Genomic DNA, 16,364 nt, shown 5'->3' with positions numbered 1-16,364 from the left:
GGAAAGGTAGGCTTCTCTCAAAGGCAGGTTGGAAAACCTTGATTAAAGTCTAGTTGTCTCCTCAGGGTGTAAATAGAGTTGACGTTCAACCACGACAAAAATGAGAGAATGCTGCTTTACCATGAGTCAAGACTTTAGTGCACTTTAATGCATTGCAGTGCATGAATTTTTCTCTGCGGACAATTGCCATTTGACCTGTCTGCAGTTGGCAAGCATCAGCACCACGCTGGCCGGTTTCCTTGGTTGGTACAAGCTTAAAAATTATTCTTATAAACCAGCAGACGTGACTAAGGCCATGTTCGTTTTGTGCCAATCCATAGGGATTGAGGGGGATTAAATCCCCTACAAGTCAAAATCCTCTCCAATCCTTTCCAATCCCCCTCAATCCCTATGGTTTTGGGATCAAACGAACATGGCCAAGGGGGAAATCCTGCTAATGAGGAACGTGGATTATGTTGAGGTCACCAATATTACTATCAAACGCTTCTCGGTCTCAGCGGACGTCGAGCTAAAGAATTCCAACACTTCATTTCTCATCACGACTGTGTACAGCCAGACACGCGACAGTCATAAACCAACGTTCCTTCGAGAGTTAAGACGAATAATAAGGCCAAACGAGGGTCGCAAGTGGCTCGTTCTTGGTGACTATAACTTTAATCTACCGAGCACCGGACAAAAACAATCGAAACCTCAACCTGCGTCGAATGAGGCTTTTTCACATAACACTAAGCGTGTTTGGTTCGGCTTTTTTCTGGCCAGCTTATCTGAAAAGCTGGCTGTGGGGAAAAGCTGGCTGTTGGGAAAAGCTGGTGGTTAGAATTTAGCTGTTTGGTTCGCCAGCTGTGCAGAAAAGCTGTTCGTCAGAATCTACGTGTTTGGATAATCAGATTCTCATATTGCAGATTCTGTTCGAACAAACGATAAAATGAAAGCCATAACGCAGATAAAGGTCATTACACAATAATTAGTGGAGTTGATTACATCATAAGTACTATTACAATCACTAAGTTAACTACGACACTAATGCATTGGCAATTGCATCTCGAAAATCACTCATGTCTAACTCATCAGATGTACTAGTACTACTCTCACCTGCAGGTACATCATGACTTAGGCTATTAGGTCCTACTTCATCAAAATCTCTATCATGTAGAGCACTATCTCTAATGAAGTTATGCAATGTCATACATGCAATAATTATCTTCGATTGTTTCTCAAGCGAAAATGAAGGGAGACTTAATAGAATTCTCCACTTCATTTTGAGCACCCCAAATGATCGCTCAATAACATTTCGTAGAGATGAGTGCGCATAGTTGAATACTTCTTTGCTCCCAATAGGTTGCCTCGCATTTTGCCATTCCGTAATGTGGTACTTCTGACCCTTATAAGTTGCAAGGTACCCCTTTCTATTTGGATAACCTGAATCGACAAGATAGTATTTACCTGCACAAACACAAAATACAAATGTTACGTACATATGACATAAAATAGTACTGTATTCTACAAATATACAACATATTTACATACCTTCCGGTGGATGGGGGAACCTGTCCTCATAAGTTATTAAAGTATCCTGTAGTACTCTTGTGTCATGTACGGAACCTGGCCATCCTGTCACAACAAATGTGAACCTCATATCGAAGTCACATACGGCCATTACATTCTGCGACGTGTAACCGTGTCGGCCAATATATTTCGCTTGTTCCGAAGCCGGGACTGCCGCTGGAAAGTGACTACCATTTATTGCGCCTATGCAATCCTTGAAGTGTGGCCAAAACCTCGCCTCTCGCAAACGATGATGAATCTCGACGAAATGTGGGTCTTTCGGCTTGATTATGTCAGACGACATCTTATAAAGTGCATTAAGGACATCACTATACTTGCGGCTAATTGTTTCCAATGAGTGACCAAATTTATTTCTGATCTGCCTAAACGATTGTGGACCCCCACATGCCCACAAGAATATGCCAAGAGCTTCCATAGTACTGACACCCCGGCTTGGAAGCAGACCATAATTTTGTACCAACGTGTCATGCAATCGTCTAAAAACAGTTCTTCGCATGCGAAACATGTCAAAACAGTCGTTACTAATCTCCAACGTTCTCTGAACCCATTGAATACCAGATTCGACCAATGTTCTTCTAGGAGCCTGACTGAAATGCCTGCCCCAAATGTCTACAGCATATAGAGCAACAAGCATTTCTCCATCTGTTTCATCATCAGATGTGTGTGCATCCACTTCATCATCAGATGTGTGTGCATCCATTTCATCATCAGATGTGTGTTCATAAGGGTCACACATCTGCATGGACACAACCAACAGCCACAAATTCATATGCAACCACACTTTATAAAACACATAATAAAGAAGCCGAGCAGTTTACAAGCATATGAAGTTCACAGATTCACATTGGTCACAAACTTACAACTCTGATTATTCAAATACATGTTCAACTCGAATATTTGGAAAATTGTTTGAAAGCGAAAATGATACGTACGAAAACTGACACGACATGACTCATTAAGCAGACACAACTAACATAACACTCAACATAAGCCTCTGTTGTCGGACCAGCATCATCTAGGTGGACTTTTTAACATCTATCTCAAATGCATGGCGCAGCCAAGCGTTCCTCCCTTCTGATGTCTTCAGTGCAGAAAATATGTCTCTATACTTTTTCGAAGTGAACAGATGAGTGGCAAACAAATGGAGGTCACTGCCTTCTGGTGATCCATCATCGATCACTTGTTGCAACTGCGCACTCACCTCTATACGCACAGGGTCGGTCTCATTAGAGGTTATGGACTTGTTAGTGGTCCTTGAACGTGACTCAAAAGCCTCGACAAGCCGTTTCATGTACTCTTCCCTCGAATCCTTTTTCTTCTTTGGTTTAGGAGAATCATGCCGCACCTTACGCTTCCCAGTCGCATTTGAACATGGATCAGGTGTGCTGTTTTCACCCCCACCTAAAGTGGCTTGCAAATGATCATCAGAAGATGAATTAGCATCCTCGACGCCAGGAACAAGGGTTCTTTCATTTGTGCAGACAATGGGTCCAAATATAACCTTTAGCTCGTCCTCATTCTCTAGGGGGCTGTTTTGAACATAATACAACCTGGCATTGCCTGCACCAAATGGTAGTTCCTAGTTTTAGATGGCCAATACTATTGTTAGTCTAGGAAAAAAAAGATCTACTTACTTCATTTTGCTTGGCCCACCACTCATCTGGCGCACTGATTGAACCAGTATGAGGGTCTCGACCAAGACCTGTAGCCCTTTCATTAAGAGTTTTCCACTGGGTAAACATTCTCTTCAACGAATCCCACCTATTCTTCATTTGATCCCTTGTGTACGTGCGACCAGTGCGTTCCTTAAACTTTCTTATCAGGTTAGCATACCCTTCGGCGTTTAGGAATTGTTGTGGCCTGTTCCGTGCATTCACCTCTTCTACACATATTTCTGTGTAAATTTTGGTTGCTCTACTATCCCACTTAGCTATGACTTTGCCAGACTTGTCCATCTACTGACAAAAAGTGTACACGATTGAAAAAACGTATTCAAGTTTCAGTAACTACGACAACAAAATAAACAGGGAACTGACCATACTGAAATAAAAGTAGTACCATAACCGTTCACATTCATCTGTCATAATTACATAAAGGGAGTGACGAAATGAAAGTGCTGCTCAACACAAAAGCACAACTAACAGTTTTCAAAGTCGCATTTACCAAAAGCCTGATCTATCCCAGTCGAACTACTAACACCTTACTGTAACATGATCGAAGTTAAACTTCATTGTCACTAAACGATGGCATTTGGTCCGAGTCATATTCAACACCCCAGAAGTTTGCAAAGTGCTCAGCAAAGTCCCAATCCGGACTAAGGTACACGTCAGCTGGGGGTGGTGAGGACAAGGCAGACGGTTCATAGCTCCTGTCCGCAGGGTTGTTTACGTTGTTCACGTTGTCCAATTTTTCTTGCAACACCAGAGAGTCTTGCTCAAGCATGCAAGCAATGTCCTCCAATGCTACACGTAATTTGGTTGCCTCAAATGAGGTCAACCCGCGTCCTGGACGAATAGTTTCACGAGCTACGCAAAAAATCTTGTCCGCAATCTCTTGCATCCTTCCAATTGCCTTGTCGGCTATGGAGTCTGCTGAATCCATCTGATGTGGATTAAGGTGGTTAGTGAACTAGACAGTACGACAGTTAACTTACATCCATTCAGATACTCTACCAAATTTGGGTTAAATATAGAATCATAAAGATAATGAGGTTGGCAATCATGGAGGGTATCCCTGAACCCTTAATATGAGGGATACAACATATCAATGGATTGGAGTTAACCGGGAACAATAATTGGTAATCTGTTCTGTATTGAAAAATAACATCCCCCCATAAACAATGTTTGTGTTCTCTTATCCTAACCGTGGACTCATTGTTCAGGTGTACTGACAAAGAATGAACTAAAACAAGCCATGGATCCATGTTATTGGAACAGATACACAGCATGTATGGTGACAAATAAGTCATCAACAAATTGAGTGGCACGGTACCTTTGCTTGACTGGAGGTTGCAACCGAAGTCGTCGAATCCCAGATGATCTTGGAACCGAACACCTTCAACTCGAAGTGATACGACAATCTGTAGGCGGAAATGAAGAAAAATGTTCTGTTAGTACGTGGTTGATGACAGTGGACCTACTGGACATGAGGGGAAGGGGTGTCGCGGGATCGAGGATGAACCCTAGCAACACGACATCACGCAGAGGGGTGGGTAACGATGGACTCCAGGTAGACCGTACCTTACGAAGATGCAGACGCGATGGTTGGGACGACGCGGAACCTTGAGGACGGAGCAAGGACGTCGGCGTCACTGCGGCAACCATACAGACAGAGGAAAAGGGTGAAGGAAACGCGGCAATGCGAGGAGAAGACGGTGCAGACGTCATAGGGAGGAGGGATCCGTACCTGCGTACACCGGCGGCGATGCGTGTGGTGCGGACCGGCGGCGCTCCGTTCGGTTCGCGGCGGCGGCGGAGGAGCGTGCGAGGGAACCCTAGGCTAACTGCGCGCGGCTTCGGACGAAAGCCAACTGAGCGGCGCTTCGCGAGGTAAGTGGGCGGGCGGCTTCTTACCCAATCGCTTCGCCCAGAAGCCGCGCCAGAAGTTGGGCGTTTGGTTTCAGCTTCAGCTTCTGGCGGCCAGAAGCCGCCCAGAAGCTGAACCAAACAGCCACACTATATGGCGTTCCATAATTTTAGACGCAAAGCTTAAACTCCATATGGCGTTAGACATGATGCTGCAGCTCGAGACCGCGCAAGAAAGGAGGGATCTTTCATCAGCTGAAAGACTCTTGCGTGCTAGACTAAGGGGGTGTTTGGTTTCTAGGGACTAATTTTTAGTCCCTCCATTTTATTCCATTTTAGTCCTTAAATTACTAAATATAGAAACTAAAACTCTATTTTAGTTTCCCTATTTAACAATTTATGAACTAAAATAGAATAAAGTGGAGGGACTAAAGTTTAGTCTCTATAAACCAAACACCCCTTAAAGAAACCAAACACCCCTTAAAGAAGCGCGCCATGGCATTGACCATTATTGAGAGCACGAAAAAGACAGGGTAACAAACCTAAAGCTGGGAGATGCAAACACCAAGTTCTTCCACGCCAAGGTGAATGGAAGAAAAAGAAAGAACTTTGTGCGGCGCTTACTATCAGGGGCAGTTGGGCAACATCCCATGTTGATAAAGCCAACATTGTTCAGAGTTCAGACCCATTTCGCCACCTTGCTAGGGTCGCCTCGGGTGAGGCTGCACGACTTAAACTAGGACGTCATGAATTTTGAAAATGTCAACCTCGCTCACCTAGACGCTCCTTTTAGCGAGAGTGAGTTTGCGCAAGCAATTAGACAATTGCCCTATGATAAGGCACCAGGGTCCGACGGCTTCACACGAGCGCTTTTTATAAAAGCGGCTGGCCCATCATCGAGGGTGATCTTTTGGCAGTAATGCATTGTCTTCATAGCCAGAGATTCCAAAACTTCGATGACCTACTCAACACGGCAAACATCATCCTGCTACCGAAGAAGGAGGATGCAAAAACAATTGAGGACTTCAGACCAATCAACCTAATTCATAGTGTGGCTAAGCTTTTTATGGAGCTACTCTCGCTCAGGCTGACCCGGTAACGGTAGGCATCATATCAAAATGTCAAAGTGCCTTCATCAAGGGTAGAAGCATCCATGGCAATTTCCTTTACGTCCGGAGCTTAGCGTGGAGATTCCACCAAAATAGATCTTCAATGCTTCTCATCAAGCTAGACTTCTAAAGCTTTTGACTCTGTCAGATGGGAGTATGGGACTATCTTCTACTCCTTTTAACCCATCTTGGCTTCCCTGCTAGATGGAGAAATTGTATTGCATCGGTGTTGTCAACAACCTCGTCCCAAATGCTACTCAATGAAATTCCGGGGCAATCGTTCATCCATAGAAGGGGCTTGAGGCAAGGAGACCCCCTTTCGCCTCTACTCTTTGTCCTAGCAATTCAGGCTGGAGCGCTATCTCGAATTTCCAATAACACGACACGACTTTGAACTTCAATGTACGCAGATGACACAGTCGTCTTCATTAAAGCCCATCAAAAGTGAGTTAGATGCCTTGGCTTACATGCTACGACGCTTTGGGCAAGCATCTGGTCTATGCTCGAATATTCAGAAATGGTCGTTCCTGGCCATTAGATGCAACGATGTGAACCTTGATGAAACAATGCACAATTTGCCCACAGCTAGAGCGCACTTCCCAATCAAGTATCTTGACCTACCTTTGACAATTCACAGATTAAGGAAAGTGGACTTCCAATACATGATGGACAAGGTACAAAGCAAGATGACAACCCAGAAAGGACGCAACATTACCCATGTTGGAAGACTTATCCTAACAAAATCAGTGCTCTCCTCACAGCCGTTGCACACGCTAAACATACTTAATGTCTCTAAGGGTGTGCTACAGAATATTGACAAACTAAGGAGAAGGTTTCTCTAGGCAGGGGAAAGTCTATTGGGCGGAAAATGTAAAGTCAACTAGACAACAGTTACACATATGACAAACCTTGGCGGCCTAGGAGTTCTTGACATCGATAGGTTTGCTAGAGCACTTTGGCTGCGGTGGCTTTGGCTAGAATGGGCAAATCCAGACGCCCCCTGGGTGGAGCTTGAAACGCCTTGTAACAAGACTGACTATTTATCCTTCGCGGCAGCTAGAAAAATTAAAATTGGGGATGACGAAAAAAATTCCTTTTGGCACAATGCTTGGGCCCAAGGTCGACGCCCAAAAGGCATCTCACCCAGCATCTTCGAGAGCATCTTCGAGGCATCATGCAGACGCAAATTATCGCTCAAGGAAGCATTAACCGACCATGAATGGGCGAGAAGCATTAACCTACGGAGGATATCCACTGTCGGCCACCTAAGGCCTTGTTCGTTTGGGCCGGGAACGATCTGGATTGGAAAGAAACCCTCTTGGATCGGACCCCCCTGGATGAAATCCCCGCCCACACATTAGCAGCATTCGTTTAAGCCCGCTCGACCATCAATCCCGGCCCACCCCGACCATTTCCACCTCATCCCCACCGGGAAACAAGCCTCGTCCCTTTGGCGTGGAAAGAAACCATGCTGGCGGCGCGCGAGGCGGCTGCGACGGCGACGGGCTACAAACGGAGGTAGCTCCGGCAACTACGAGATGGAGGCGGCTGCAGCAACGTAACATCGACAAGATCCACAAGATTTACCGGCTACACAAGATCCACAAAGGCTAACCGGTGGCTATGACACGAGATCTGCCAGTGGCATCTTCACCGGCTGATCGACATCCACAAGGGGAACGATAACTGGTTGACCGGCGCTATTCCTTCGTTGGCTGCTTCTAGCTGGTACTCACGTCCTCCACCTCTAACTCCTTTCTCATGAACTACAAAACTTAGTGCTGGGGTTTTTTGGGTCGATGCAGATTGCTCAAAAGTTCTTGGTTTCTTGGGCCAGTACTCAAACTAGCTAGCAGTCCGGCCGATGGATCAAAATAACATCTCTGCTGTATCGCTTTAATTCACGATGTGGCTCATCAATCAAACTAGTAGCTAATTGAACATGTCCCCCATGGCCATTTTTTTGTATATATTGTGATACACAGAGGACTATGTAGTACTCGACAAGGAGTGATATAATACTACTACAAACATATAGTTGATAAGCTCTTAAATTTATTAAACTATTAAGCTAAGGTTACAACATATTCATAATCTGGAATTGTCTGTTTCAATCTCACTATTTGCATATTCATACTTGCCCATACTATTTGCATATCTCAGTATTCATTGAATTAAGGTGAATGGCTCTTTGATTCTTTTTCATGATAACATATACCTTCATTATTAACTTATTTTAGCCTCCATTCAGCAGATTGGACTACTAGAGTATATGCATATTCTAGTTTTGCTCTTACTTCTTTGCGTTGTTTAGAGTTTACTGAGTTTTTTGTAGTGACTTGAATTTTACCGTGAAAAAATATCCCTGCACCAGTTCGAGTTGGTTTTCTACAGTGTTTATTTCACTATTGTACGTGTCTAGATGTTTTCCTAACAAAAACCTATTATATTTCTAGATTATCCCTGCACCAATTCGAGTATTTACACTTTTGGAGGTATGGAAGTATTAGCCTGGAATTTCTATTCATGCTTTCAGTATTTACAGCTCTTGAAAGATTATTCCAAGAGAACATACAATTATAAACAGATAGGAGGAAAAAAGGCTTCACGATGTTGAATCAAATAGGTGTTTTATTTGTCATGTTTAATATTTTAATACAAAGTAAAATAGATGCATACTTGTAAGTACTTGTCTTTTACAGGAACACTGGATTTAGCATCTTTTCTAGGGGTGAGAATTGTTTCATAGTTGTTCCTAGTTGTGCATATTTAGGCCTGAAATGTTTTATTAAGCATCTGTAGATATTTGTCTTCAACAACTCTACACCACAAGTTCTGTACATAGACTCTAGAATTGTAGTCTTGGATATACAACTATGTGAAGCTATTTCTTGCTTGGTGCACTGTTTATGCCATCCCAGACTCATGTCATGAGGTCTCTCATGTTTTCATTAATTGTGTGTTTGTGTACGATGATTCTAGTCGTGTACTGTATTAGTTGAAACCATAAGATTGTCCATTGCAATTTGTTTCTACTCAACTCCCAAAATAGTTGATTGTTGCAACATCAGAGATCACTACACAAAACAATGCAATAGTTACCAATATAGTTTTAACATAGCCGACCATAGTAGCATCTAGATTCACCCATATTGGAATTCAGAATTGCCCATATTGGCACATGCATCTCACTAACATTTTGACATCAAACTATTTTTGTCTACCATAAAAATATGAATCTGGATCTTGCCATTTTTATGTTGTTTCAATTAGTGACCTGCACCATCTCATTTCTACAACCATGAGTTGTCAATATACAACATCTTTTTACAAGATGTTTTAGTCAATATGCTGATTATTTTTAAAGCAATACATTGAATATTCACCTCGCTTAAATAGATTATAGTTATCGACAGGTATTTACAATGTCATTTTTCTTTTTATAACCGTTACAGGGTTTGAGTCATGCATGAAGTAGCTCCCGTCTTCCGAGGAAGAATGTCTTCTTTGTTTATATTATCTAAGTATCATTCTAATTAATGTATTGAAGACCTTTTCTCAACGATTTTATGTACTTGTCCTTTGGATCCATGATCTCGTCATGTTCAGTACACTAGAGATGTAATATTTTTCAACTTATTAGTGTTAACAGACCATGAGATTATTGTGCTTGTTGTAATAAGGATGTCTTCATGGTGACAAAAACTGCATGTCAAATACTGATATATGTTATCTTACTATTTTAGAGCAAGATCATGTACACTGTGAAATGGGGTGATGTCACTAGCTCATGTTTCCTAATATTATGTAATTATTCATCGTTCTATAGTATTATATTGAGATTACTCTTCACTTGATTGCTGAGTTTTTATTTCATGCATTTATAAAACGGAGTACATCCGAGTGTCTAACTAGATTTGGAGTGGAAGCCCATAAGAAAAATAACAGGCCGGTATTGTTTCTTGCTTTATCCCTTCAACAACCGAACAAGTTTTGTAAGACAGGGATTAAACCCCTAGAGGAATCTATCTAGAAAGGGATTGAGTGATATGGGAGGGATTCACTCAATCCCTCTATGGGTAGAATCCCTTTGGGGTTTAAAAACCTATCAACCGAACATGGCCTAAGAGGACTCGTGGAGCTCTAGACGATAGTGCAATCGGTGGAGCTCTCACCCTGAACACGGAAGGCATGTTGATGTGGCCCTTCAATAGCACATGTTCCTACGCAACAGCATCGGCCTACAGAGCACAGTTCGTGGGGTGCTACGATGTTAACTTCAAGACGATTCTCTATAAACCTTGGGCACCTTTGAAATGCAAGGATTTGGACTTCGGACAAACTACAAACCCGTGGATGGCTGCACAACCCTTGCTGCGTCTTGTGCAGGCGCATGCCGGAGACTGCCCAACACCTCATTGTTGAATGTCGTTTCTCTCATTCTCTAGGAGGACATGGGAGGCCACTGCAGGTTGGCTGTCTCTCGAACACCTCCGCACCGCATCCTGGAAGACCTCAAAGTCGGTAAGAGTTTGGTGGTTCATGGTCGGCTACTTGCCTGGGACGCCTAGAAAAGGGGTATGCTCCCTAATTCTCCTCGTGGTCTGGGAAATATAGAAAGGAAAACTCGCGCACCTTTCAATGGATGGAACGAGATGTGCCGTCTCTTTTGTCGGTGATCAAGGAGGAGGCCAGACTTTGGACCGACGCGGGAGCCAAGCAACTGCAAGCGATCCTCCCTACCGTGTAATTTTTTAGAGTTTCTTGAATGATGACATATCCGGTGCACATGAAGGATTGGTGCGCATGGGGCACATATTAAATCACCACCACTCATTTTAAATCTAACGTCTCTAGTTGATCATTCAATTTACAAATAACACCTTCCACCACTACACACCACCACGTTGGAGGGTGTCCTTAGCAAAATATACCAAACAACTAGAGACGTTAAATCTAAAATTAGTGGTGATGATTTAATATGTGCACCATGTGCACCAATCTTCCATGTGCATTAGATATGTACTCTGAATGAATTTGGTCGGGCGTTTGTCCCGCGCTTCTGTGGGAGAGCTCACTTTTCCTTGTACTATTTCTTCTCTATTAATAGCAACGGGTACAACCTTTGTGCCATTAGTTCAAAAAAAAATTCATTACGATGTGTATCCTCTATGAATCTATTGGTGACCAATAAGCTGTTAATAAGGTATGTTAGAAAGAAAACACTGAAGAACCCAAATATATCTCCCATTGTCATTGGTCAGCTGAACCTGTAGATTGTGAAATAACGCTGAGAACTCAAAGAAGCAAGAACTGAGCATAGGCTTCGGTCGACTGTGGAAGATAAAACAGACTTCGAACTGTGTGGTGTGGAGACTGCATGCTGCAGAGAGTTGTATACTGACTTTTGTAGGGCGATAGCATGAAGTACTTCTAAAGCTTAGCAATACAACATCAAGGCGAGCCACCAGCGATAGCATGAAGCAATCTTGGCATGGGAGGCATATCAGGCTCAGACAAGCCCTCGAGAAACTGCACTACCTCAACCATTGTAGGGCGATCATACTCATTATCCTGGACGCACCAACAAGCAACTCTGCAGACTCTTTCAACGTCGTCTAGGTTGACATCGCCGCCCAAGCTTGCATCCACAACGCTTTCAACACCTCCATTGAGAAGCTTGTCCACGACCTGCACAGGGAAGCAACACTTGGCATGGCAACAGTCATCGTCGGTGGAAGCTTCTCTGCCGGCGTTCCTCCTTCCCGATACGATTTCCAGCAAAACCATCCCGTAGCTGTACACATCGACCTTCGATGTGATGGCTGTTCCGCTGATCCATTCAGGGGCGAGGTACCCAACAGTTCCTCTCATCGTAGTCAGGACGCGGCTGAAATCCCTCCCGAGAAACTTGGCCATTCCGAAATCCGCGATCTTCGGAACGAAGGACGCGTCGAGAAGTATGTTCTGCGGTTTGATATCACAGTGTATGATGCAATCTTGGCAGCTATGGTGCAGGTACGCTAGGCCTCTGGCCACACCGAGAGCTATCTGATACCTGATGTCCCAGCGCAAACCGGTGGTGCCACTGCCATGCGCGCTCTGGTGGAATAGGTGGACGTCGAGGGAACGGTTCGGCATGTGCTCGTAGACAAGGAGTCTCCTGTCACCTTCGCAGCAGAACCCGACGAGCTTAACCAAGTTGACATGCTGGATGATGCCTATTGAGCTCACCTCGGACCTGAACTGCTTCTCTCCCTGGTGGGCGCCGTCTAGCCTCTTCACGGCGATGGCGACCGACTCACCGAGGCACCCCTTAAATACGGAGCCGAAGCCACCCGTGCCTAGCTTCTCTGTGAAATTGTTAGTTGCGCGTTTTATATCAGCGTACCTGAACGCGATGATCCCAATGCCACCCTGGTCACTGTCCGCCGGATGACTAGACCGCCTACTGCTTCGTCTCCAGATCAGGAAGATGAACACTAGGGTGGCAGTGACAGCGCTTACACCCACAGCAACACCGATGACCATTCCATGTCTATGGTGTTTCCAGCTCTGCACCTCTTTCGCGGCGAGACGAAGGTAGAGAGTCTCCCCAGTGTCGTCAGGTGCTACATTGGTTAGATCGTCGTGCCACAGAGAGCAACCGCCTTGGCCGTAGGAATATGCAGTGCAAGAGCAGCTACTCAAACAAGACCCCTCACACGATTTCGCGCTCGTAGCGTTCTGTATACCCATGCCATTGCTGGGCAGCCTACTAAATGGCATGGGATAGAACCTATCTGCCATGCTTGTGGCGTTGCAGTCCAATGGAGTGTCTCTGATGCACCCGCCAGTCCTGTCCTCCATTTCCCAGTCCTCAGGCGACCTCACAGAGAAGCCCTTCATGCAGGAGCACACCGGGTCTGCGTTGCTAGAGCAGACCGCGTAGGCTCCACAGACAGCGTAGACGTCGCATTTGCTTCTCGGAGAGTAGCTGAACGTGATCCAGTCGTTTCTGTCCCAGTCCCACACGCGCACCATCCACTGGCCAGAGACGTCCAGCACGACCTGAAACGCCGTGCTCTCGTTTACCAAGGTGTAGGAGAAGTAGAACTCTGGGCCACTGCTGACGAACATGTAGTTGCAGTAGGAGGGATCCGACATCTCCGGTATCCCGTTGAAGTACCTGCCGTTCCACTCGCCGGAGGACCAGTACTCCGTAGAGGATCTCCACGACAGCCTCATGCTCTCGTCAACGCCGTCAGGAGCTAGGCCGATGGAGTAAACGCCTGGAGCTTGGTCGTTCGAATTCCTTCTTGAAACGAAGCGGCGGTCCAGGCCGGTGGCCTTGTTTCTGCCCAGCTTCGCACCGGGCAGCAGGGTGTCGGTTGGGTGGTCGAAGCTCTGCCAGAATACGTCCGAGGAGTTGGTGGAGCTCCGCAGGACAAGGTTCCCGTCGGCCAGCAGAACAGCGACGACGGAGATGTTGGCCGTGATGTTGGCCTGGGTAGACCAGACCTTGGTGCCGGTGGCGGCTATGATGACCAGGTTGCCGTCGTCGGAGATCATGAGCTCCGGCGAAGCAGTGCTGGAGACCGGATTGTCCCCGTTGGCGCTCCACACGGGCGTCAGCCTGGGGACTTTGTGGAACCATATTCCAAGATACGAGTTTGAGGCGTTGTGCGTGGAATTGTCGCTCTTGGTCTCGAAGAAGCCGAGCGCGAACTTGCCGTTGCTGGAGACAAGCGTCTCGTCTCCGGCCAGCGAACCACCGCGCGAGAGCGTATCTGTCGCTGCCGAGCGTGTAGGAGTGTGCAGCTGTAGCAGGGAGAAAATGACGCCACAAAGAACGGCGAGGAGATGCATGACGAGAGGGAGTGTATCGGAACTCGGAAGATGATCGAGATATCAACGGGAGAACTTGACAAGTTTGTTTGCTCCTGAGTTGCACAATGCAAGGGACGAGGTCGGCTTTTTCTTATAGAAATCCAGGGAGCCCATCCCCGTCCACCTCTCAAGTTTGTTTGGAGATGGAGGCAAAGGCAAGACGGTCCATCATTACAGCTACTTGCAGCTCCAAGTTGCATGACTTCACAAGCAAAGGAAAGGAAAGTAATTATAAGATTAATCAGTTTTATATTTTCCCAACCAATGTTTGTATGCTTCCAGAAGCAAATGAGGATATTGACGTAAACCAATGCAATCAGGCAATACACATCCTACTAATGGTTCTACATTCGAAGTAAAAAACACTTCACATATTATTGTAAACTTTTATGTTTTAATCCAATTTGGACGAGAAGTTAATGGTTGCTTCTGAATTCTTTGATGTTCTTGGTGATCATCCGATGTGCCGTTAAGCACCGGATCAAGGACTTAACTATACCAACAAACTCTATATTTACTAGTCAACTAACACTCTCCCACATGGACGACGTCTTAAGTATACCAACCCACTCTATGTTTAATTGTTTACTAACATACTCCCCCGCGGATCATAGTATTAAAAAACAAGGTTTTAGAATTTAACCAATCTACGAATGATTTTAGACTTAAAGGATAAATTCATAAGCATTTCCTATATAACAAAGCCGGTCCAAAACGGCGCTCCCTAGCCTATCCACGTCACCGTCTAAAATTGCAGCCGTCAGATCACGCATCGACGTACGGCGAAGCATCCTACCCTTCTCCGTTCTGCGACGCCCGCGAAGCTTCCATATCAGAGAAAGGCCCCAGAGCTCCCATTAGCTCCCACCACGGACCACGGTGCCAGCAACTCCACCGTCTCCCTCCCCCCGCGCCGGTGGAGATGGTCGACGCTCCGTGCCCCCTCCTCCCTAGCAAAGTAGCCATGTCGTTGCGTGCCCCCGTTCGGTCGTCTCCACGACCGCGAATCTTCATGCCGCGTCGCCGTGTCCTTCCTGCTTCTGGCTCCAGCGCTCTGGTGTCCGGTGCTCTCAGCCGCGTGCCGGCACAGCTCTACGCCGCGTCCTGCAGAAGGAGGTAGCGGGGTGGCAGGTCAACCCGCCCTCGGGCTTCAAGCACAGGGTCACCGGCAACCTCCAGAGGTGCCCCGCCCATATCGCCGCCCTTCCTATCTCCTTCCTCACCAAGAAGCCCCAGTGGTGCGAGGTCTCTAAATTGACGAGGCTGACACGGATGTCGCCGAAGCGCTCGTCCATGCTGCCCCCTCTTCGAGGACGCGACTTTCCTCCATTGCGGCACAATTGATGAGGCTGATCTTGCTGGTGTGCACTCTCTTAGGTTCCTTTCGTCCACCCCGCTCCACCCCAACCTGTGATGTCCGGAAGACGAACGAGCAAGGGGGAAAACATCCTGAGGCTGCATTGCTCCGCCTGTAGATGCCACGAACCTCACCGGCTCCTCTGGCGCCTCTCCGGTGAGCCACTTCTGTTCCTGATGAGTCTACGTGCATCGCCTCATCCCACGTCCGGATCCCTTATCGGACTGACGCGATTCATGGATTCGAGCGGCGAGGTCTACATCGTCCACAAAAGTATATCACCGCTCCTCCCCTCTCCTTGTCCTTGCTCTGGCGGCGCAACCATGAACGTCTTCGACATTAGTCGCCGGTCTCCATTTGCTGAATCGCAGGTATACACATGTCTATATCATGTTCCCTTTGTTTTCCTTCAAAGTTTAAAGTTAATTTAATTAACGATTTTGTACCCTCAGTTTCAAACTTTAGACTTTGGACAATTAGGAATTGATCAGGAATCCAGGTCAAACAAGTATAAGTGACAGTCTGAACCTGATTGAACTTGATATTATAATCACACTAATCCTCTCTGTCCTCACCTCTTCTCTCTGCAGGTCTATGAGGTAGTGTCGCACACATCTCCATCGCCTCAAGTCAGCTCCCCTTACAAAAAAAGTGAAGTAAGTGTGAATCATCTAGGCCCCTTTGGTGATGTTTTGGTAATTAATGATAACTGCTTGTGGACTAACGGTTCTTGGAGACATAAGAATGCAGGGTTGGACCACATAGAACAGCAAATGTTGGAGAATCATAAGCATTGGTTGTGGATCAGATGGAAGCAAAGGTATAATATAAGTTTTGTTTTTGCCGGTCTTGAGGAGTTTAGAGAAGATACCTGACCGGATTAGTAGGCTAGATAGCCGTACTATTAAGAGGGGTCAATGTCTTTGATCTGTGTAAAGC

At 45.9% G+C, this 16,364-nt stretch overlaps 1 protein-coding gene and 1 pseudogene across 1 annotated transcript; both read right to left on the bottom strand.

Moving 5' to 3' along the window:
- Positions 1–2,460: 2,460 nt before the first annotated feature.
- LOC118473586 (L10-interacting MYB domain-containing protein-like) lies at positions 2,461–3,521 on the bottom strand (annotated as a pseudogene).
- An 8,017-nt stretch (positions 3,522–11,538) lies between these two features.
- LOC103642745 (G-type lectin S-receptor-like serine/threonine-protein kinase At2g19130) lies at positions 11,539–14,088 on the bottom strand. The gene has a single exon (XM_008665942.2). The coding sequence runs from the start codon at positions 14,045–14,047 to the stop codon at positions 11,654–11,656; it is 2,394 nt and encodes a 797-aa protein (XP_008664164.1). The 5' UTR covers positions 14,048–14,088; the 3' UTR covers positions 11,539–11,653.
- Between the last annotated feature and the right edge of the window lie 2,276 nt (positions 14,089–16,364).

This window comes from Zea mays, chromosome 10 (assembly GCF_902167145.1).
Source record: "Zea mays cultivar B73 chromosome 10, Zm-B73-REFERENCE-NAM-5.0, whole genome shotgun sequence".
NCBI lineage: Eukaryota > Viridiplantae > Streptophyta > Magnoliopsida > Poales > Poaceae > Zea > Zea mays.
The sequence above is the reverse complement of the archived record's forward strand: the minus strand, read 5'-3'. Positions and strand labels throughout refer to the sequence as shown.